We start from the raw sequence: 23656 nt of genomic DNA, 5'->3' as shown, positions 1-23656 counted from the left end.
TAAATGTCTATTGGTGGGGAACTGATTGCCTGAAATATGGTCTATCCTTTGCAGGCATTTCAGAAAAGGAGATAATCCTGAATCTAATTACATAGAAAGATATTCATAATACACTGTTAAATATGGGGAGAAAAGTAATTGCAGAGTAATATGAACATGAACCAATTTGTGTGAGGAAATCTACACACTCATATATATTTATAAATGCATAGAATATGTGTGGGGAAAAATAACCACACTCTAAGCTATTATTTGTAGTACCCTGGGGGAGTAGAACTGATAAAGCAGGAAGGAAAGAGTACATTTTTACCTTTTACTTTTTTATTTCATTGTACATACTTCTGTACTATTTGTTTATCATGTAGGGTTTTTTTTTAATAAACATGTATTGCCATTAAAAAAATTTGGGGGGGTGGGGGAGGGATGGACTGGGAGTTTGGGGTTAGATGCAAACTATCACATATAGAATGGATAAACAACAAGGTTCTACTGTATAACATAGGAAACTATGTTCAATATGCTGAGATAAACCATAATGGAAAAGAATATTAAAAAGAATGTATATGTATAACTGAATCACTTGGCTGTACAGCAGAAATTAACAACATTGTAAATCAACTATACTCCAGTAAAAAAAATTTTTAAGTTTAATCAAAAAGAATCCAACCCATCAGGTGTCCTGGTGACCAGCAGGCCTGGAAACTCCTAAAGTTATGTGGATGGACCAAAAAATCCTGCTCCCACAGAGTTCACAGAGACCAGATTCTGGCTACTCTGCTCTAACCACCAGAGTGGCTCAAGTTCAGCAGGAAAAGACCTACATGTGCCCCCAAAAAGCTAACAAGTGGGACAGATAGCATAACACAAACCCAAAGAAGGTGTGCGACTGGATCAATTCCCACAGATTTGCTTTAAAATAGGAGAGACACACAGCTCTTCATAGGCCAAGGGCCTGGAAACAGACTTCTGCGTTTCTGCTAATTGTATTACAATGCACAGCTGTGCCTTATTGGCACCAGTGGAAGCACTGGCCGGCCTTTGGCAAACAAAGAGGAGGGTGTGGAAAGCGACTACAGCACTGCTTAACTTCATCTCTGCTGAGCGTATCTGAGTCCTGGAAAATCTACCTTTCTTTTTTTTTTTAACATCTTTATTTGAATATAACTGTTTTACAATAGTGTGATAGTTTCTCCTTTACAACAAAGTGAATCAGTTATACATATACATATGTTCCCATATCTCTTCCCTCTTGCATCACCCTCCCTCCCACCCTCCCTACCCCACCCCTCTAGGTGGTCACAAAGCACAGAGGTGATCTCCAGGTGCTATGCACAGCTTCCCACTAGCTATCTAATTTACATTTGGTAGTGTGTATATGTCCCTGCCACTCTCTCACATCGTCACCGCTTACCCTTCCCCCTCCCCATATCCTCAAGTCCATGCTCTAGTAGGTCTGTGTTTTATTCCAGTCCTACCACTAATCTCTTCATGACATTTATTTTTTCTTAAATTCCATATATATGTGTTAGCATGCGGTATTTGTTTTTCTCCTTCTGACTTACTTCACTCTGTATGACAGACTTCAGGTCTATCCACCTCATTACAAATAACTCAGTTTCATTTCTTTTTATGGCTGACTAATATTCCATTGTATATATGTGCCACATCTTCTTTATCCATTGATCTGTTGATGGACATTTAGGTTGCTTCCATGTCCTGGCTATCGTAAATAGAGCTGCAATAAACATTTTGGTACATGACTCTTTTTGAATTATGGTTTTCTCAGGGTATATGCCTAGTAGTGGGATTGTGGGGTCATATGGTAGTTCTATCTGTAGTTTTTTAAGGAACCTCCATACTGTTCTCCATAGTGGCTGTATCAATTTACATTCCCAGCAGCAGTGCAAGAATGTTCCCTTTTCTCCACACCCTCTCCAGCATTTATTGTTTCTAGAGTTTTTGATGATGGCCAATCTGACTGGTGTGAGATGATATCTCATTGTAGTTTTGATTTGCATTTCTCTAATGATTAATGATGTTGAGCATTCTTTGATGTGTTTGTTGGCAATCTGTATATCTTCTTTGGAGAAATGCCTATTTAGTTCTTCTGCCCATTTTTGGATTGGGTTGTTTGTTTTTTTGTTATTGAGCTGCCTGAGTTGCTTATAAGTTTTGGATATTAATCCTTTGTCAGTTGCTTCATTTGCAAATATTTTCTCCCATTCTGAGGGTTGTCTTTTGGTCTTGTTTATGGTATCTTCTGCTGTGCAAAAGCTTTTAAGTTTCATTAGATCCCATTTGTTTCTTTTTGTTTTTATTTCCATTTCTCTAGGAGGTGGGTCAAAAAGGATCTTGCTGTGATTGATGTCATAGAGTGTTCTGCCTATGTTTTCCTCTAAGAGTTTGATAGTGTCTGGCCTTACATTTAGGTCTTTAACCCATTTTGAGTTTATTTTTGTGTGTGGTGTTAAAGAGTGTTCTAATTTCATACTTTTGCAGGTAGCTGTCCAGTTTTCCCAGCACCACTTATTGAAGAGGCTGTCTTTTCTCCACTGTATATCCTTCCCTCCTTTATCAAAGATAAGGTGACCATATGTGTGTGGGTTTATCTCTGGGCTTTCTATCCTGTTCCATTGATCTATATTTCTGTTTTTGTGCCAGTACCATACTGTCTTGATTACTGTGGCCTTGTAGTATAGTCTGAAGTCAGGGAGCCTGATTCCTCTAGCTCCATTTTTTGTTCTCAAGATTGCTTTGGCTATTCTGGGTTGGAAAATCTACCTTTCATCCAAGCTTGGTCATGGCAATAAAAGCACCACCACCCAGTCCTACCACATTCTTCCAGGTGACATCTACACACACACACACACACACACACACACACACACACACTCACCTCCTCGTTCTGATAGGCAGTCACAGCTATGAACTGGGTTTCAGGGAAGGAGCAGTTCATCACCATTCGATGGGCACCTCCAACACGCACTATGTGAACCTGGGGTTCATATTTATGCAGAGAATTCAACATTATCTGTTGAGGTGGAAGGAGAGAGAGGACATGCACAGCCTGGGGCAGCACAAGTGACAGATGACCCAGTGCCCACCTCGGTTAAGGCTACACACACGCAATCCCCGGTCACCTGAGCTGCCTCCACCTCTCTGAGAAATTACTGAGGGGATATTTTTTAGAAGCTCTCAGGGAGCATAACTTTGGAGTTGCTTATAGGAGGGTGAGGGGTGGGTTGCCGGGGAAGAGCTGGTCTAAAGAGTGTCCAGTTTTCTGCCAAAATCCTGGCTTCCTTTTTCTTCTCTCCCATTTTCAGCAAAATGATGTGGATTTTGCTCTGTTGAAACATACTGTTTTTCTTCCTATAAAGAATCCTAATATCTCAAAATCCTGACAAGGGCTGCATTACCTAAAGTGTAATGACAGCTGACATCTGCTGGCTACATCAAATCCACTCTTTGTGATTCAAACCAGAGGTTTATTGAAAATCTCATGTTGTGAAATCTGGGAGGGACTAATAGTTTACTTTTCAATTTCCTGTTTTAATCAATAACTGGAACCTTCTGAATACTGCAAAGACTTAGGTGGATGACTTCCACTCTTAAAACAAGAACCCCTATGTTCCAGCTAGGTAAGCTCAGAGATCAGAGAAGGGGTGAGAACTCTGAGAGCTAAGAGGCTGACCAAAGGGAAATCTGGGGGAACAAGACCTCTTCCTCCCAGCTGTGTCTCTAATCCCCCCCAAACAGTCTACATTTTATAAACCAAATAACAACCTTGACAGTACACTAGTGTTCACAATCCTACCAGAGAAAACAAAAGAATAAAAAGCCTCAAAATCTTGTTTACTCTAATTGGAGACCTTAAATAAAACCTTCCATATTTAAGGTTTGTTTGGATATTTTTTTCTGAAAACCCAAAGCTGATTCAGTATTCTATTGATAATTATCACAGTGCCCAAGTGGAGGGAGCAATTATTTCATTTAGGAGCAGCTTTTTATTAAGGTAGTTGTCTATTGCCAACATGCCACTTACACCAAAAAGAGGGGAAAGGGAATAACAAAACCCTGGTACCCACAAACATCTCCCTCCTCCCCAGCTGGGTAAAAAGCACCACACGCAAGACAAAACTCTGAAAGGCCCCCGATGATTAAGTAAACTACTGCGCTCTCTCACTCTCTCTTAACATCAGGAAGTCCATTAAAAACTGAAAGCACCAATTAAGAGCTGTTTATTCCTGTTCACATTTGGACTCCGGGGAATAATTGGCTTCCGTGAGAGAAGAGGTCGGTGAGGACCCCCTAATTGCCTAAATGCACCCTTGATATTTCTTGATTGGTGTTGTGGGGTTAGGGTGGCCGGGCGACAGTCGTACCTGCCCACCTCCATTGAGCTTGTTGGTCAGCTTCACTTTGCTGAAGGAGATGGGTGCCTTCATCCAGTGGGCCCCGAAGTTGGGGGAGTCCGGGTGGATGTAGACACAGCTGTGGCTGGAGACCTCTGGCTTGCCCGCGGGCACCCACTCCCCATTGACGTACTTCCAGCGGTGACTGTCCGTTGGGACAAAGTCCAGCAGGAGCGAGTACATGGCATTGGGGTCCAGCCCCGTGACGCTAATCTTTAGGACCGGGAACATCCGTCTAAAAGAAAAGGCAGAAACTGAGCCACAGGAAGGATGTTAGAGTGTTAGGGACATCTCCCTGCTTGTCCAGCCCTCTCTCCACTCAGAGGAGACCTTCCATTTTCTGCCCCAGGGGTGCAGAAAATGCCCCGGGGGAGGCCAAACGAAGAGGGGCCAGGCCAGCGGCCCCAAGTCCAGATGAACCTCTTTTTACCAATGTATTTTATATTGGGGTTTTACTTTTAAACGTTGTGCTCCATTTTAAAGTCTGAAAACCACTGATCTAGTCATTTGACTAGAATGAAGTACCTCCTGAAGCTTAAGGTATATAGTCAGATGCCAGGTTCTCACAGAGCTTTCTCCAGAGGTTTCCTCCCAGCCTACGTCAGATTCTCATGCTAATGACACAAAGCAGCCCTTCTCCGTCTCACAAAGAACACCAGTTCTGAATAATAGTAATAGCGTTCCAGGGAAAACATGGTTTTGTGGTAAAGTAAGTGAAGGGAACGCTTGACTATACATCAATTCATACCACTTTCTTTCCTGCAGGACTTGTCAGAGGCTTTAATGTACCAGTGTGCACCGTGAACTTTTGGAAAGGAGGTGAGGGGTTGTGCATGCTCTGCACTTATGTACCAGTGCTACCTTCTTCTCACCGATCATCTTGTGGGAATTTTCATTCAAGAAATACACTTTGAGGGCTTCCCTGGTGGAGCAGTGGTTGAGAGTCCGCCTGCCGATGCAGGGGACACGGGTTCGTGCCCCGCTCCGGGAAGATCCCACATGCCGCCGAGCGGCTGGGCCCGTGAGCCATGGCCGCTGAGCCTCCGGAGCCTGTGCTCCGCAACGGGAGAGGCCACGACAGTGAGAGGCCCGCGTACCGCTAAAAAAAAAAAAAAGAAAAGAAATACACTTTGAGACACGCTGATCTGCATGCGCTGGTCGTTCTCCCACCCTCTAGGGCAACACAAGCAAGCTTACTCTCACAAATATTTGGAGAAGCTATCTCACCTGGCTTCTGATTCTCTTTAGTTTCCTTTCCCTTCACCAAACTTTCTAAGTTGCTCCAATCTCCTCAAAAGACCCCGTTTCCAGACAGACCCTCACCACCATGCAATTGCCCCAGAGGCTGTCTTATTTGTCAATACATCTTTTAAAATCTGAATCCCCAAGTTGAGAAGCTAACAATCTAGGATCTAGACATGTGCTACTCAGAGTGGTCTATGAATCAGCAGCATCCGTATCAGCTGGAAATTTATCAGAAATCCAGACCCTCAGGTAGCACTCCAGACCTACTCAGTCAGAATCTGTGCTTTTACAAAATCCCAAGGTGAGTCATTGGAACATTAGAGCTTAAAATGTACTGGTCTAGGGAATCTTTAGCTTTTAAGACAATAACTAAGGAGATATCCAAGGGAATAAGGGGGAGTCACTCTGAGGATTTGTGCTTCTGGCGAGGCTGGGAGGAGAATGAAAAGGGGGAAACTGGAATGTGTCCACTGCTAAGAGATGGGGTTGCCAGGAGCAGAAGTGTTAAAAGCAGAATGGGGGCTTCCCTGGTGGCGCAGTGGTTGAGCGTCCGCCTGCCGATGCAGGGGACGCGGGTTCGTGCCCCGGTCCGGGAAGATCCCACGTGCCGCGGAGCGGCTGGGCCCGTGAGCCATGGCCGCTGAGCCTGCGCGTCCGGAGCCTGTGCCCTGCGACGGGAGAGGCCACAACAGCGAGAGGCCCGCGTACCGCAAAAAAAAAAAAAAAAAAGCAGAATGGGCACAGATGAGGAACTGGACGATCACAAAGACCACCTCCTGTGTCCAGAGGTTCCTGGTTTTGAGGTGAGGTACAATGGGAATTGGTACATATGTTAAGTGAGGAAGATGACCAACAGACGACAAGGGATGGATCTAGAGATGGACTCGAAGCATCCAGGCTTCTCGGTCTCCTGAGTTCAAATTACTTGGGCTCCCTGAGCTCTCTGGACAGAAAGGATTTTTTTCCCTTTGGTTCGCCCACCTCATCAATTCTTCCTTTCTGACTCCTTTGCTGGATTCTCTTCCAACTTAGTCCTCCAGTTGTGGATGCGTAATGGGGATCTGTTTTCAGCACCCCCTCTTTTCTAAATGTCCTATCTTAGAGACCACTTCAAATCTCATGGCAGAATACAAAAAGCCTGGAGGATTTTATACCAACCAAGTTTCATACCCCTGGTGTAGTTCTTAGCAAGCATTTAATAGATAGTACCTTTGAGTACTAGAGGGTGGGTACCTGAGATAATGAAATTGAAGCTTGGTGAGTTTAAGTAAACTAGCTTAAGTCCATACATTCAGGAAGGGTGGGAGTTGAAACCAAACAAACTGAACCAGAACCTACCCTTGAAATCATTCTTCACACTCACTAGGATGGCTATAATAAAAAAAGGTGAACAACAGCAAGCATAGGTAAAGATGTAGAGAAATTGGAACCCTCAGACATTGCTGGTGGAAATATAAAATGGTCCAGCCGCTTTGGAAAAAAGTCTTGCACTTTCCTCTGTTAAAATACAGAGTTGCCATAGGACCCAGCAATTCCATTCCTAGGTGTATATGCAAGAGAAATGAAGACATACACCCATAAAAAGTTGTATACAGACAGTCATAGCAGCATTATTCATTACAGTCAAAAAATGGAAACAACATATGTGTCCGTTGATGAGTGAATAAATAAAACGAGGTATATTTATACAATGAAATGTAGTTTGTCAGTAAAAATGCTATAACATGGATGAACCTTGAAGACATTATGATCTACTTTAAATCGGTGAATTGTATGGTATGTAAATTATCACAATAAAGCTGTTAACAAAAGAAAAGTAAAGAAGTAAAGAAGCCATGGTGTCCTGGCTCTTAGCAGGACACATCCAAAACGTGGTAGAACCAGTTGCTGCTTTATTCTCTAGTACTTCATTTGCCAAGGATTTTAGTATTTTTACTTTTTATCACAACACAAATGAACTAAGAGATGCTATGTATTTTTATCTCCATTATGCCAATGAGGAGTAAATAAAAGTCAGTCAACCATCCAAAAGTCTTGTAACTGGCAATGGAGCTCACCCTGCCTCTAAGCCAAGTTCAGTTCCTCCTGCCTCACCCCTGCCTCTTTCTCTGGCCTCACAAGGACCGGGATGTGTTATCTATTTACTTATGGGCAGCACTCATGACCAGGCTATGCTTTCAGGGATAAACTGCACTTCTTATCAATTTGATCTTTTTTCCCTTTTCTTCCCAAGGTGTGGCTAACCACAGAGATGGCCAAGAGTCTTTGAGAAGCTGAGAAATATGTAAATCAGACCCCATGTCAGAGAGAGAGAGAGAGAGAAGCAAATGTGGCAGGGCATATAAGCGCTCCCCAAAACCAGGCTTGAGGAACCACACATGCTTAGTCTTGGCCAGTGAACTCTGTGTTGATTTACTGTGAGGTTAGTTTTTCAGTTTTTATTTCTCTAACAGAGGATCTTGAGAGCCAGCACTGCTGGAGAAGGCTCTGAGGAGTGAGGTCTGTGGGAAGGAAGAAAGAGGGCAGAGATAAAGCAGATTTTCTAGGTGGGGAAAAAACAGCAGAGATGGTTAAAGGCAAAATTCAGGAAGTTTCACTTGTAAATGCCTTCCTCCATTTCCTCACAGAGCTATAATAATCCTGATGGAGTGTGCATGCTTGTGTACACATAGGACATGGATACTGAGGTTTATAGGAAGAGCAGCAAGAAACCAAAGTAGCCTGGTTAGAGGCAGATCACACAAATACATATGATCCTCATAAACTGCGATTGTAAACTTCAGAGAAAAATATCCATGGACTACAGGGATATGGAAAATTATTTTCTGATGTGCAATCTTGGTTTTCTCTCCTCTTGCAACTCCATGCCTGGAAACTATGAGCATTAGCTCACTGCACCAACATCACTTAATCACTGGCAAGTTCAACTTAATGATCCTAACACTTACTTTATGATAACAAATGGATACACCAATTACATCAGAAATCCTTCCAATTTCTTAACATCTCCTCAAGGTAAATTTAATCCAAATGAAATCAAATTATTTAACTGCATGGAAATACACATGAAATATAGCTTTTTCCCCTAAGGTGAAGATGTTACTGTAGAGAAAACAAAAGGTGCAAGAGATTTCACTTACTTGCCACTGAAAGCTGAAATAAATTTTTTTCTGCAACCTAAAATATAAGTTCCTAGCTTAAAGGATGGAGATGAAAGGAAGTACTTAAAGGCTGGATACACTAGTGGTGATTCAAATGAGCTCTAGGGGAGTATTATAATTGTTATTGTTAGGTCTGAAAGACTATTGAATATGAATAAGCAAGCATTTTAAATAAAAAAGAAGGGAAGAATAAAGAAAGAGGAAAGGAAAAAGAAATAGTAAAACGGGGTGGGGGGGAGGGAGGGACAGGAGCAGGAGGAACGAAGAACCATCATAATCCCAGTTTCTGGGGATAATTCAATGATTTTCAGGGAAAATCTCTGTTTACTACTTCTGATCAATGTCAGAAGCAAGCCTCCTATTTCTACACATAAATAAGTCTCCATTTGAAAATGACTCTTAATTCATCAGCCCATCCTATGCTGTTTTAAAAGTTGCTATTACACAGAACAATTACACTCAAGTGTGCAAGAGCTATCTGATTACCCTCACTGAAGCTTTAGAAAAGTCAGAAAGTCAACTGCCTGCAGGGGCAGGCGAGTAACGCGCATGAAAAGGGTGAGGACTGGGTATTAACAACCAGGAATGTTTTTCTCCGCAGAGAAGGGCCACAGATCCATCTACCCCAGGCTCAGGAGTTTGTGTGAAAGGCAGGGATGCTGCCTCTAGAGTAGACATCATTCTACAGCCAGAGGAAAATGGGTAAAACAGAGAGATACAGGAATAGATGGTGAGGAGAAAAAAAGTGGGAGGGAAAAAGGTGAAGACGAGAGTACAGAAGACAACAAAACAAGAAAGATGTGTCTATATCCAGAGCAGGAAAGTGTTGTTAACAATTTATTCTGAGAAACTAAGAGATTGAGAGTAATTCCAGACCACGCTCATTCATTATCAACCACATCAATTTCGTAGAGATTTGTCTTCTCTTCTTTATCTGAAGTACAAAGGGAACTTTCTATCTCCTGGCAAAATCTTGACGCTACGGGGTTCAGAAACTCTAAGAAAAGATTCAGTTCACTAAGGAGATGAAATGTCACCAGGACCTCCACAGAAAATAAGAATAACCATGTTGACCATAATTAGACTCTTTCTACAAAGAATAATTTTCACATAGTTAATGACTTTAAACATGTGAAGACTTTTCAGTTTTAAATATGAAGAAAAAATTATATAGGTGCAAAAAGGCAAGAGAAAGCTCTTCTGAAATTATAAAAGTCCATACCAATATGACATATTATTAAATTGAATTTTATAATAGTTTTAGAAACTTTTCTTTATTCCTCACTGAAATAGATTAACTATTTCTTCTTGACAGTTGTACTTATTTTACTTCCATATGTGACTGCTTTGACAGCCACACAGATAGTATGAGGCTAAGTATTAGTGTAACTACAAAGAATAATGAACAGAAAGTTCTACCTGTCATCAGACATCATAAAATTTTTACCATTATGTCATCACTCATCTTTGAAAGGGATGAAAGTAAATCCAATTAGGAATTGAGGAGGATTCTTTGAAATTAAAAACATGTTTTCTATTTCTTTCTACCAAAAATAATGTGTCAATACAGATCAAGAGTAGGAACAGGTGTAATTATAATTACAAATATTAAAAAATAATAAATCCTATATATGAAATAAATATGGGACCCATTTAGAGAGAGAAAATAGAAGCATCAAGCAAGGTTGATATTCCTGCTACTCTTAATCACAATTTATTGAAATGCCCTTATTTCTGGAACACGTTTTACTTACGAAGCACTTTAATGTCACACAACAATACTCAAGTTCATAATTTTCCCGGATAGATGGGAATGGTTCATTCTCTATACCGTGCATTTTATGCAGAAATGGAAAAGTGAGACATCAGGAATGGAAATTTTTCACAAGGACAAAAGCCTGCCAGAAGTTCAACTAGCTTGGACTTTTCTGTCATTGGAGAACAGAATTTCTCTCAAGGGTCACAAAGTTCTGCTGAAACTAATCATATTGAAAATGCCTTTCGATGTTTTGTACTTTCGTGAGCACGTGAACAAAAAGATCAGTGTCGACTGAATGTTGGGACCTGTTTGGCCAAGCTGGGAGCACTGAGATTTTCTTTCTAAATATTTTTATCTCCTCTACTACATAAAAGCTCCTAATATTACTTAGACATCACTTGGCAGGGATAGATTTAATAGAACCCAAGAAATGCCAACAGAGATCCATTTCAGTTAATCCCTAATTTGTTGCAATGAAAAAAAAAAAAAAAGGAAGGCATCTTCTCTTTTCTCAGTTCAGTATATTATGGTTTCATTAACTATTAAAGCAAAAGCTCTCACATCGTCATAAACACACTCAATCTCAAATGAACACTCACCACAAACACCCAGGAAGAAGCAGATGCAGTGACAGGCAGTGAGATTAAACTTGCCTTTTTGCCTCTGAATCTTCAACTAGTCAGAAATGTCTGGCAAGTTAGCTACACTTCAGAGGAAGCCATCCAGCTTCCAAATAAAGTTGCCTTTTACCTTATCTGAACAGAGTTGGGGCTCAAAGAATAATAATCTGCTCCAGGATATACAGTCAGTCAAAAATTAACATTATTTTCTGACATTTGAGTGCATTTCCCAAACCCATGGGACGTGCCCAGCTTTATAATAATTTCCCAGAATTTCTTCATTTAAAATGCATGCAGGACAGGTGGCTTCACCCTCCACTTCTCTGATGATCTCAGAGAAATTAATTAAGTTGGCTGGGGGAAAGCCGTGGGAGACTGTCCTTCTCGGGAGCATGTTTAATCAGACCCCGCTGCCTCTGAGTTAAGAGCAGCAGCCTCTGCAATATTCAAGGGGCTTTGCTTCCCTTGCCAAGCCCCGCCAGCCCAAGCAGGGCCGTAGATAAACTCACCTGCCGTTCTTGGTCACGATCATTTCATTAGTGACTTCCTTGAACCTCTGCCAGAGAGGGGCATCCTCCAGAATGATCTGAAGTTGCTTCTCCGTAGGGTCGCCTTTTTCCCTCCCTGCCTGAAGCTCACTTTCCACCACATTGAGCAGGCGAGAGACGGCGCCATCGCTGGTCTTCTGCGTGCCCAGCTCACTCATGGCCACAGGACCCTCTCAAACTTTGCTGAGAAACGTTACCTACTTTGCCTGCTTCCACCTCTTTCCTCCTGTCACTTGCCTGTTTTTCAAATCCAGCTGGACATGCCTGGGGATCTGGGGAAGAGACGCCCTGTCTCTTGCCTAAGCTCCTAGCATGACACCCCTGAAAGTCTCCAAATTATACCACCAACCTGTTAAGCTTTAGTTGGGGTGGGAGGTGGAGGGAGGGGAGAGATGGGGAAGAAAAAGCCCTCTCTTAATTACTCATTGGATCAGGTGGGAGACAGTCTGGCTTTCCCATTGGCTGCTGTGTATAGAGTAGACATTTAAGAAGAGTACTCCATCCAAATTATCAGGCTTTTATCTTGCTGTACCTGAAGAGGTCTAATCGGTGTATTGAGGACCATTTTCCTGTTAATTAAAATTGTTCTGGGCCCAGACTGCAACGATCAGGCAAATCATGTTTGTGTATAAATCATGGCATGTGGCACCTATAGGGAAAGAGGTCCTGGGGAGGATCGACAAACTTGATGCCAGTACAGGCTTTCCTGACCCAGTCGAGAAACTAAATCCATAAGCTATTCGTTAGCTCTGAATAGAACAGCATATATGGAAGGCCAAGGGCACTGTGCCAAGGAATGACAACTGTGATGCAGAATGAAGGAAGGTGCTCTGTGTGCCACCTGCTCAAGGGTCAGAGATCAGGAGAAAAGTGCTAAGGACCTCTTTCTCCCAGGGTATCCCCTACTGGTCACCAATCTCCTGAGGAATCCTACACATTCACACCCTGTTCATCTCAAGTGTCCTCATTGCCTCTACAAGCAGATGAGCTCTGAACCTTGTTCCTCCTCCTCAGAATCCACAGTCTAAGTATTTATCTCCAAACCTAGCCAGTGGAAGGGAAAAAAATCATTTAGCATCATATTAATCTAAGGAAGCACTCTGCCCCCAGTGAGTGAAAATAAGCTTTTTACATTATTATGGAGAGCAATTTTAATCTCAAGTCCAGAAAGGTATTCTGGCTTTCCCCTCAGATGGTCCATGGCCTAGCTGGTATTCTGGGGTGAATCCCCACTTTCCCTTGGGAGATAATACTAGTAGAAAACATTTCTTTTACCCATGACACATAGTACAAATGGGGAGGGGCAAAGGGCAAAGATAGCTCTGCCTCCTCAACTCTGAGTAGATCCTGGGACTTGTGAGTTTTTCTCTGGGTACAGCAGAAAGCTGTAGAAGATCCAAACAAAAGAAAAATAGTATAACTGACTCACTTTGCTGTACAGCAGAAACTAACACAACGTTGTAAATCAACTATACCCCAACAAAGGAAATTTTTTTTTAATTTATTTTCCTTTAAAAAAGGAAAATAAAAGCAAAAAGGTAAGATAAAGTCAGGGTAAGGATAATATACAAAATGCATTCAGTGCCTCCTAAGTGCCAAATACCAATGAAGCATCCAATGATGAATGAAACAGAAATGGCCCTGCCTTCATGAAATTAACAACCTGAGAGAGAAGATGAATGACATAAAGTAAACAACAACTGAGTAATTACCAATAGTGAAAAGTCTATGAAGGCTATGTAAAGGGGTGAGGTGGTGGAGAAAAATGGGTGCAAAGTAAAGTGGGGTTGTATAGACAGTCACCTCTGAGGAGGAGACATTTCAGCTGAGACCAAAAAGATGACAAGGATTTAGTCAGGAAAGAGTTGGGGGAAGAGTTCACACAGAGGAACCACATGCAAGAAGCATGGCTTGGGCCATTTAGAGAATAATGAGGGGGTTGGCGTGGCAAGAATATGGTGGTAAAGAGAGCAGAGTGAGATGTGCTTTAAGAGGGGCCTTATGAGCTATAGGAGGGAGAAAGGAAACTACTGTATTAGTGTGTATTAAAGTAGGAAGATAGCATGTTTTGCTTTGTGGTTTGTTTTTTTTTAATCTGGATGATTTATAGAGACTATAGTAAAAGGCAAGAGTTGAAGAGAAAAATTTGAGGGCTGTTACAGTGGTTCAGGTGAGAGATGGTGGTAGCTTAGCCTAGGGTGGTGGCAGTGGCCACAAAGACACGTGATTGGACTCTAGATACATCTTAGAAGTGGATATGGCAGAACCGCATGAAGGACTGGATGTGGGTGGAGGGAGGGAGTGCCTGCGGTGAATGATTAGTAGATGAGAGGGCCAGTTACTGAGATGGGGAAGGATGCAGGGAGAGGGGTTTACAGAGGTACTGCTTTAGTTAGGGAAAGAAAAATTTTCATTTTCACGGAATTAATATTGAGAAGATTGTGACAGTCTGAATAAGATGACCATGCCCTAGGACTGCCCTGGTGGCGCAGTGGTTGAGAGTCCGCCTGCCGATGCAGGGGACGCGGGTTCGTGCCCCGGTCTGGGAACGTCCCACATGCCGCGGAGCGGCTGGGCCCGTGAGCCATGGCCGCTGAGCCTGCGCGTCCGGAGCCTGTGCTCCGCAACGGGAGAGGCCGCAACAGTGAGAGGCCCGCGTACTGCAAAAAAAAAAAAAGATGACCATGCCCTAATCCCCAGAACCTGTGAATATGTTACCTCACGTGATAAAAAGGAACTCTGCTGCTCAACATCATATGTCATCAGGAAAATGCAGGTTAAACCAATAATGAGTTAACACTCCATGACTATTAGAATGATCAAAACCCCAAACACTGACAACACCAAATGCTGATGAGGATGCAGCGCGATAGGAATTCTCATTAACCACTGGTGGGAATGCGAAATGGTACGGCCACTTGGAAGACAGTTTGGTGATTTCTTCCGAAACTAAACATACTCTTACCACACGATCCAACAATCACACTCCATGGTATTCACTCAAATAAGTTGAAAACTTATGTCCACACAAAAGCCCGCACACATGTTAACAGCAGCTTTATTTATAACTGCCAAAACTTGGAAGTAACCAAGAAGGCCTTCGGTAGGTGAATGGATTAATAAACTGTGGCACATCCCAACAATGGAATATTATTCAGTGCTAAAAAAGAAATGAGCTATCAAGCCATGAAAATACTTGGAGGAAATTTAAATGTATATTGCTAAGTGAAAAAAGCCAATCCAAAAAGGCTACATACTGTATAGTTCCAACTATATGACCCTCTGGAAAAGGCAAAACTATGGAGACAATGAAAAGAACAGTGGTTGCCAGGGGTTGGGAGAAAGAGAGATGAATGGGCAGAGCACAGAGGAATTTTAGGGCAGTGAAAATACTCTGTATGATATCATAATAGTGAATACCTGTCATTATATATTTGTCCAAACCCATAGAATGTACACCAAGAATGTAAACAATGGGCTTTGGGTGATGATGACATGTCAATGTAGGTTCATCAATGTGACAAATGTACCGCCCCAGTGCAGGATATTGATAGTGGAGGAGGCTATGCATGTATGGGGGTAGAAAGTGTACGGGAAATCTCTGTACTTTCTGCTCAATTTTCCTGTGAACCTAAAACTGTTCTAAAAACTAAAATCTATTAAAGGGGCGGGGGCAGGAGGCTTTGCAGGTATGACTAAGTTAAAAATTTGAGATGGGGAGATTTTATCCTGGATTATCAGGGTAGGCTCAAGGTAATCACAAGGGTCTTTATAAGAAGGAGGAAAAAGGATCAGAGTCAGAAAAGATGTAGGCACAGAAGCAGAAGTCAGAGAGAAGAGAAGATAATGTGCTGCTGGCTTTGAAAACGGAGGAAGGGGTAACAAGCCCAGGAAGTTGTAAAAGATAAGGAAATGGATTCTCCCCTACAGTCTCCAGAAGAAACACCTGCCAACACCTGGATTTTAGTCCAGTGAAACTGATTTTAGATGCCTGAACTCCAGAACTGTAAGATGATAACTTCGTGTTGCTTTAAGCCACTAAGTTTATAGTAATTGTTACAGCAGCAATAAGAAACTAATAGAAAAACCACAAGACATCTAAGCAGAGATTTCAATAAGGAACTGCTTAGAACTATGGCACAAGCGTGGCTCTGACCTTCCTAGCAGTCCATGCAAAGTGGGGGAAATACAATCTGGCATACATTACACTGTGCTCCTAAACTAAAAACAAGTCATTTGCCCAAGAGAAATTTCTCCTATGAATCTTCAGAGGAAAACACTGTGTGATACACTGAGCAGTGTTTCCTCAAACAATCCATAAATACCAGTAAGATGAGGATCCCTACCTTCAAAGACTGTAACAATCTAGAAGAGGGAAAAAGGCATATGCCCAGGGAATTACAATACAGATATGTGTGAAGCGTACCAATAAGGGAGAAAAGAAGGAAATAATACTATTTTTCTTATCACTTATATCCAAATCAGTGTGCTGCTGAAAACTAGGTTAGCACATGAATATCTTCAACCAGTGGGCCCAGTAAAGAATGGCCCTTGGAGAATAGCACAGGCAATGGCTCTGGGGTGACCCCCAAGAGTCACCTAGCAATCAAAAATGGTTTACATTCTCTTGACTTTTAATCTGACCTGAGTTGACAATGGCTTCACCTTCCAGGCTATGTCACCTCTAAGGTCTGTACTATATTAGATAGTTTAGATTGAACCATATGAAATTACTGTTATTCAACCTTTGTTTTATTTGAAAAAATAGCAATTTCATATGGTTCAACTAAGCATTAGATTTGAAACTAATATAAAATGCTTTGACTGAGACAGCTATATAATAATATCATTTTACTTAGATCATTATTTTCTAGTTACTAAGTATCTTGCTATAGATAATTTTGAAAAATATAAGCAAGTAAAGAAAAACTACCCATAATCGCAACACCCAGAGATGACCTCTGCTAACAAGTTTGGTGTAGATATTTTTTATTTACAATATATGAATACTTTTTCCTTTAAAAATGGAATTTTTAAATGCTTCTGAGTAGGCATGGCAGATTGAACACATTCTTTTATATCTGCTCTCCAAACAGCTCTAAAATGGTACTAAGGTAAAATGAAATGTAAACCCACAAAGTTGAGGAGTACAAGAGAGGAAACAACAGCAGATAAGAGATGTCAACAAAATTTTGGAAACTGACAAAACAAATGGCTGAGTGGTAACTGATGAGGCAGATCAGAGAAAGTTGAAATCTAAGTTTCAAGGTAAAGAAGCCAATAAGAAGCAAGCCAATTGTGCCACAAAACTCTGAAATATCTCAGGGATTTGATGCATCATATACCTCTGAAAGGAAGAGTGGGCAGGTAGTTCTGGCTAGGACCAAATAGCAAAATTTCTTGAAATTTTATTTAAGAAACAATTAACTTTTGAGATCTTTAACCCTCAGCCAGGCAATTGTGCCTACCCATTGCAGCAGAAAACAAGAGAACGACTTTCAGAAGAGAGGGGATTTGAGAGGATTTGTTCTCAAAGACAGCAGTGACTGGTGAGGGTAGTGGTGAGGAACATACTGAAAACAGAGTATTATGACACACTCCTTAGGTAATAGACTTGGTGATTCCTCAATGCAATGACCCATCCCCAATTATCATCAACCCCAATCAATTGGGAAAAACCAACCTTTGTAAAACTCTGCCCATGCACATAGGCATTCCATTGGCATTTACAGGCACACCTCAGAGATATTGTGGGTTCAGTTCTAAACCACCACAACGAAGTGAATATTGCAAGAAAGAGAGTCACATAATTTTTTTTGGTTTCCCAGTGCATGTAAAAGTTATGTTTACACTATACTGTAGTCTATTAAGTGTGCAATAGCATTATGTCTAAAACACAATGTACATACCTTAATTAAAAAATTCTTTATTGCTAAAAATGCTTTATTCTAAAAAAAAAATACTTTATTGCTAAAAAATGCTAACCATCAGAAAATGCTAGCCTTCATGGACTTGCCTGGTGGTCCAGTGGCTAAGAGTCCACGGTCCCAATGCAGGGGGCCCGGGGTCCATCCCTGCTCAGGGAACTAGATTCCACATGCTGCAACTAAGAGTTCACATGCCACAATGAAAAGATCCTGCATGCCGCAACTAAGACCCGGAGCAGCCAAATAATTTTTTTTTTTTTTTAAAAGGGTGAATTTAGAAAATGCTAGCCTTCAGAAAGTTATAATCTTTTTGCAATAGTTACATCACACAGATCACAACAAATATAATAAAAATGAAAAAGCTTGGAATATTGTGAGAATTACCAAAATGTAACACAGAAACATGAAGTGAGCAAATGCTTTTGGAAAAATGGCACTGATAAACTTGCTCGACACAGGGTTGCCACAAACCTTTGATTTGTAAAAAAACCCAGTATCTGTGAAGTGCAATAACCCAGGTATGCCTGCATGTGCCTCATCCTTAAATATGACAGTAAGAGACCATCAGACATCAGATGTGGAAGTCAGAGACCAAAGCAAAAAATAAATAAATTTAAAAAGGAATTCTGAGTAAACAGAGACCATGCAGGGAGCAAAATATAACAAAAGAAAACTATAACTATTTTCCACTTAAACATAAAAGAAAATCTTGCATTCATGAAATAAGACAAGAGGAAGGAAAGAAGGAAGGAAGGAAGGAAGGAAGGGAGGGAGGGAGGGAGGGAGGAAAGGAGGAAGGGAGAAAGGAAGGAAGGAAGGGAGGGAGGAATTGTGGAGGAGAGTAGAGACGGAAGGAAGGAAGAGAAAAGGGGGGGGCAGAAAGGAAGGGAAGGAAGAACTGGAGGACAAAATAGAGCTCTTGAAAATTAAAGACATCAAAACATGAATTTAAAATTCAGTAAGAGCTTGGAAGATAGAGTTGATGAAACCTCTAAGAAAGTAAAACAAAGTGACAATGAGTTCCAAAAAGAAAGAACAGAGAAGACAAAGGGGCAGAAATTCTCCAATAAATAATATAGGAAAAGTTCCCAGAATTGAAGAACATAGGTTTCCAGAATGAAAAGTCCATGGAGGGCCCAGCACAATGAATAAAATATATATCTGCTCCAAAACACATACATCATTATGAAACTTTAAACACTGGTGATTAAAAAAAAAAAAAAAATAAACACTGGTGATAAAGAGAAAAAAAAGCCATAAAAACCTTTTAGAGAAAAAAAAATCATATACAATAAATCATAAATTATAATGCTATCAGCCTTCTCAATAACAACCTGAAAGCTACAAGAAAATTAATTAATGCTCTCAGAATTGTGATGGAAAATTATTATTCATTCAGAATTCTATACCCATTCAAACTATCCAGTGTGAGACTAGAATAAATACATTTTCAGACCTACAAGGTATCAAAAATTTTACAATACTTCCCATGCCCTTTTGCTCAGAAGTTGATAGGTAACTTCTTTTAAGTGTTCACCTGATTAGGCCAGACCCACCTAAGATGATCTTCCTTATATTAACTTAGAGTAAACTGATTAGGAATCTTAATTACATATGCAAAGTCCTTTTTGCCATATAATTAGCATAATCACAGGAGCGATATCTCCTCATATTTAGAGGTCCTGCCAACACCCAAGGGGAGGGGATTACACAGGGCATGTCCACCAGGGATCCATCTTCGAATTCTGCCTACCAGAGTATATTAAAAACAAACAAGCAAGAAAACAAATGAAATAAACTGAAGCAACTATGAACTACAAGGGAAAAAACAAGCTGTCCAAGAAAGGAAATGTAATCACAGTATATAACAGCTCAGGGGAACCAAAATTGTAAAAAAGTAAATATTAAATGTTGATTTAGTAGAATAATGACAGTTGAATGATGAGAAGGGGAGGCTTGTATTGTGAGAGGAAAGGGATGCTAAATTCTCATCTTCTATGGTAGGAAGACAGTAAATATTGCCTAAAATTGAAAAATCAAGAAAGAGCAGTACAAATATGATGTTTAAAAATCTGGAGATAAATGGCTGAAGAAATAGTAAAAAGAAAGGAAAGTGACTACTTTTGGAGAGAGGGACAGATGAATGCTGGGGTTTTCCTTAAAATAAGTTTTTAAACATATGAGTAAATAAAATACTAATAAGATTTATTATTTTTAACAATGTATAAAGAATATTTTCCCATATCATCAAATAACTTTCTACATTGTTATTTTAATGCTTGCAACTTACTCCATCTTATGAATGGGTCATGTTTTATCTAACCAATCTTTTATACTTACATATATGCTGTTTCTCCATTTTTTATTATTTTAAATAATTAGATAAGAATTCTGGACAACAAATATTTGGGAAAACATAATGATTGTTTTCCTACACATTCTAAAAATTACACATGTAATTTTAGAAGCAGTGCTAATTGACAAGAACAAAATATGCTAAGTACGTTATATGCATTATCTTATTTAATCCTTATAACAATTCTATAAGGTAAGTGCTATAATTATATCCACTTTTTAGGTGAGAAAAGTTGAAACTCAGAGTGGTGAAGTAACTTGTCCATGGGCATCTAGACAATGAGTAGTAAGGCCAGTATTTGAGCCTAAGTGTAGTTTATTCTCTTAACCGTTACATGATACTGATTATTTACCAGTCACTGTACTATGTGTTATATGTGTGACCTAATAAAATATTCATAACCTTGTAAAGAATCATTGCCATCCCCTTTTTTTAAAATGAGGAGGGCACTCCAGCTCTGAGAGATTACGTATGCTGCCCATGTCACATAACAAGTAAATGGTAAATCCATTTCAGTCTGGGTCATTCTCATTCTGCAGGCTGAGTACCAATTTATAGTCCAAATAGATAGACTTTATTTTAACCCATCTATCTCCAGGAATTTATTCATTCAGCAATTTAATGATGAAATCAGGAGATCCTAATCATCTCCATATTATAGTAGATGAAAAAACTAGGTAAAGAAGGAAAAATGATTTGTCCAATAAGACGTGAATCAGGGAGAGAGAAATGACCCTCCCACCCCCAGTGAATCTCCACCTGAGTACAGAGCATCCCAGTGCACAAATAAGTGCACTTTTAGGGATCAAGGAAGACCTCATGGGTGGTCCTCTATCCCCTTTCTAGGCTGGACAGTTAACAGGAAACTAGCAGGTGGACATCTTCACCACACCTTCCCCTTGCTCCACTGAACATCCTTCAATCACAGAATTTTTTTTTCTACATTAGATAATGGGCTGCCATGGAACTTTTTGTTTGTTTGTTTTTTAAAGAAAAGGTGGGAAGGTGTTCTCATATTTTAAGAATAGATATATAAACTTTAAATATATATTTCAAAATCCTTGGACTAAATGATGCCAAGGGTGTTTCCCAGCTCTAGCAATCTAGCATTCCCTCTGATATATATTGGTGGTACTACTATAACTGTTGTTATTTTACATACTAGCAAGGGACCATTTTTTATTTTTTTATTTTTTATTTTTTTGGCTGCCTTGGGTCTTTGTTGCTGCATGTGGGCTTTCTCTAGTTGCAGCAACCCAATTATTTTACATATTAAAAAAAAAAGCTCAAAACCCCTCTTGGAAGTCTTGTCTTCCTCAGATATAATATGCTATTCCAGCTTTCCATGACAGTGAGTTACCACTTTCTGAATTATTTTCTAAGAGCCTCACATTTGGGTCCCTGGCATATTTTATAAGTAGGAGTTCTGGTCAAGCTTCTTAGAAAACAAATCACTCGTTTTTTTCTCTCTTCAGGTGTCTTTACAGCACAATGCCTTCCTGTAGAGTTAAATCTTAGACAATATGTGATTCGGTATCATATCTTCGATAGTTTAAAATAGAGCTTCATATCTACATCTTAAGATTAAATCACTAAATTGTTTTGCTTCCAATATCATAAGCCCTTACTACTTTTAACCATAAAGTCAAGTAGCTAGAATATAGTAGGTCCTCTATAATTAGTGATTTATTAATATGTCAGATGCAATGAATTAAAAATTCATATTAAGAAAAAAACCATTGTTTATTTAATGACATTTTAGAGGCAACATAACATATTTTCATTAAAGTATAGTTGATTTACAATATTATATTAGTTTCAGGTGTACAGCATAGTGATTCAGTATTTTTACAGATTATATTCCATTAAGAGTTATCACAAGATAATGGCTATATTCCTCTATGCTATACAACATATCTTTGTTGCTTATCTATTTTATACATAGTAGTTTGTATTTCTTAATCCCATACCCATAACATGCCCCCCCTTCCCTCTGCGCATCGGTAACCACTAGTTTGTTTCTCATATCTGTAAGTCTGTTTCTGTTTTGCTATATACATTCATTTCTATTATTTTTTAGATTCCACATACAAATGATATCAAACAGCATTTGTCTTTCTCTGATTTATTTCACTAGTATAATATTCTCTAGGTCCATCCACATTGCTGCAAACGTCAGAATTTCATTCTTTTTATGGCTGAGTAATATTCCATTGTATATATATATATATATATATATATATATATATATATATACATATATTCTTCTTTATCCATTCATCTGTTGACAGACACTTGGGTTGCTTCCATATCTTGGCAATTATAAATAGTGACACTATGAACGTTGAGGTGCATATATCTTTTCGAATTAGCATTTCCTTTTTTTCTGGATATATCCCAGGATGGGATTGCTGGATCATATGGTAGTTCTATTTTCAGTTTTTTGAGGAACTCCCATACTGTTTTCCATAATGGCTGCACCAATTTCTATTCCAACCAATAGTGTATGAGGGTTCCCTTTTCTCCACATCCTTGCCAACATTTATTTGGAGGCTTTTTCATAATAGCCATTCTGACAGGTGTGAGGTGATATCTCCTTGTTTTGATTTGCTTTTCTCTGATGATTCACAATCTTGAGCATATTTTCATGTGCCTATTAGCCATGTGTATGTCTTCTTTGGAAAAATGTCTACTCAGATCTTCTGCCCATTTTTTTTGATTGGGTAGTTAATTTTTTTGATGTTATATTACAGGAGCTGTTTATATATTTTGGATATTAACCCCTTGTCAGTCACATCATTTGCAAATATTTTCTCCCATTCAGCAGGTTGTCTTTTTCTTTTGTTGATGGCTTCCTTTGCTATGCAAAAGCTTTTAAGTTTAATTAGGTCCCATTTGTTTATTTTGCTTTTATTTATTTTGCCTTGGAGACAGATTGCAAAAAATATTGCTACGATTTATGTCAGAGTGTTTGTTCTATGTTTTATTCTAGGAGTTTTATGGTTTCAGGTCTTACATTTAGGCCTTTAATCCATTTTTGAGTTTATTTTTGCATATGGTATGAGGAAATGTCCTAATCTCATTGTTTTAGATGTAGGTATCTAATTTTCCCAGCACCATTTATTGAAGAGACTGCCTTTTCTCCATTCTTGCCTCCTTTGTCAGAGATTAATTGACCATAGGTACATGCGTTTATTTCTGGGTTCTCTATTCTGTTCCATGATCTATGTATCTGCTTTGGCTCCAGTACTATGCTGTTTTGATTACTGTAGCTTTGTAATATAGTCTGAAGTGGGGGAGGATTATACCTCCTTTTCTTTGTGTGTATGTGGTTTCGTATGAATTTTAAGATTATTTGTTCTACTTCTGTGAAAAATGTCATGGATATTTTGATAGCAATTGCTTTGGGTAGTATAGCCATTTTAACAATATTAATTCTTCCAATCAAAAAGCATGAGACATCATTTCTCTTCATCATCTTCAATTTCATCAATTTTTTAATAGTTTTTAGAATATGGGTCTTTTACCTCCTTGGTTAAATTTATTCCTAGGTATTTTGTTTTGATGTGATTTTAAATGTGATATTTTTCTTTACATTCTCTTTCTGATAGTTCATTACTAGTATACA

General features: G+C 39.6%; 1 protein-coding gene across 2 annotated transcripts in view; it reads right to left on the bottom strand.

Annotated features, from left to right (window-relative positions):
- The window catches only part of TBX19 (T-box transcription factor 19), a 29955-nt gene extending 18052 nt beyond the window's left edge, over positions 1–11903 (bottom strand). The window contains exons 1-3 of one of the 2 annotated variants that reach the window (XM_059073419.2): positions 11707–11903; positions 4383–4647; positions 2897–3031 (exon numbers count right to left, since the gene is read on the bottom strand). In XM_059073419.2, the coding sequence (XP_058929402.1) occupies positions 2897–3031; positions 4383–4647; positions 11707–11903 (597 nt within the window). Of the gene's footprint in view, positions 1–2896; positions 3032–4382; positions 4648–5273; positions 5378–11706 lie in introns of those variants that run through there. The other variant, XM_067030321.1, reaches the window with a different exon arrangement.
- Positions 11904–23656: the final 11753 nt, after the last annotated feature.

This window comes from Kogia breviceps, chromosome 1 (genome assembly GCF_026419965.1).
Source record: "Kogia breviceps isolate mKogBre1 chromosome 1, mKogBre1 haplotype 1, whole genome shotgun sequence".
NCBI lineage: Eukaryota > Metazoa > Chordata > Mammalia > Artiodactyla > Physeteridae > Kogia > Kogia breviceps.
The sequence above is the reverse complement of the archived record's forward strand: the minus strand, read 5'-3'. Positions and strand labels throughout refer to the sequence as shown.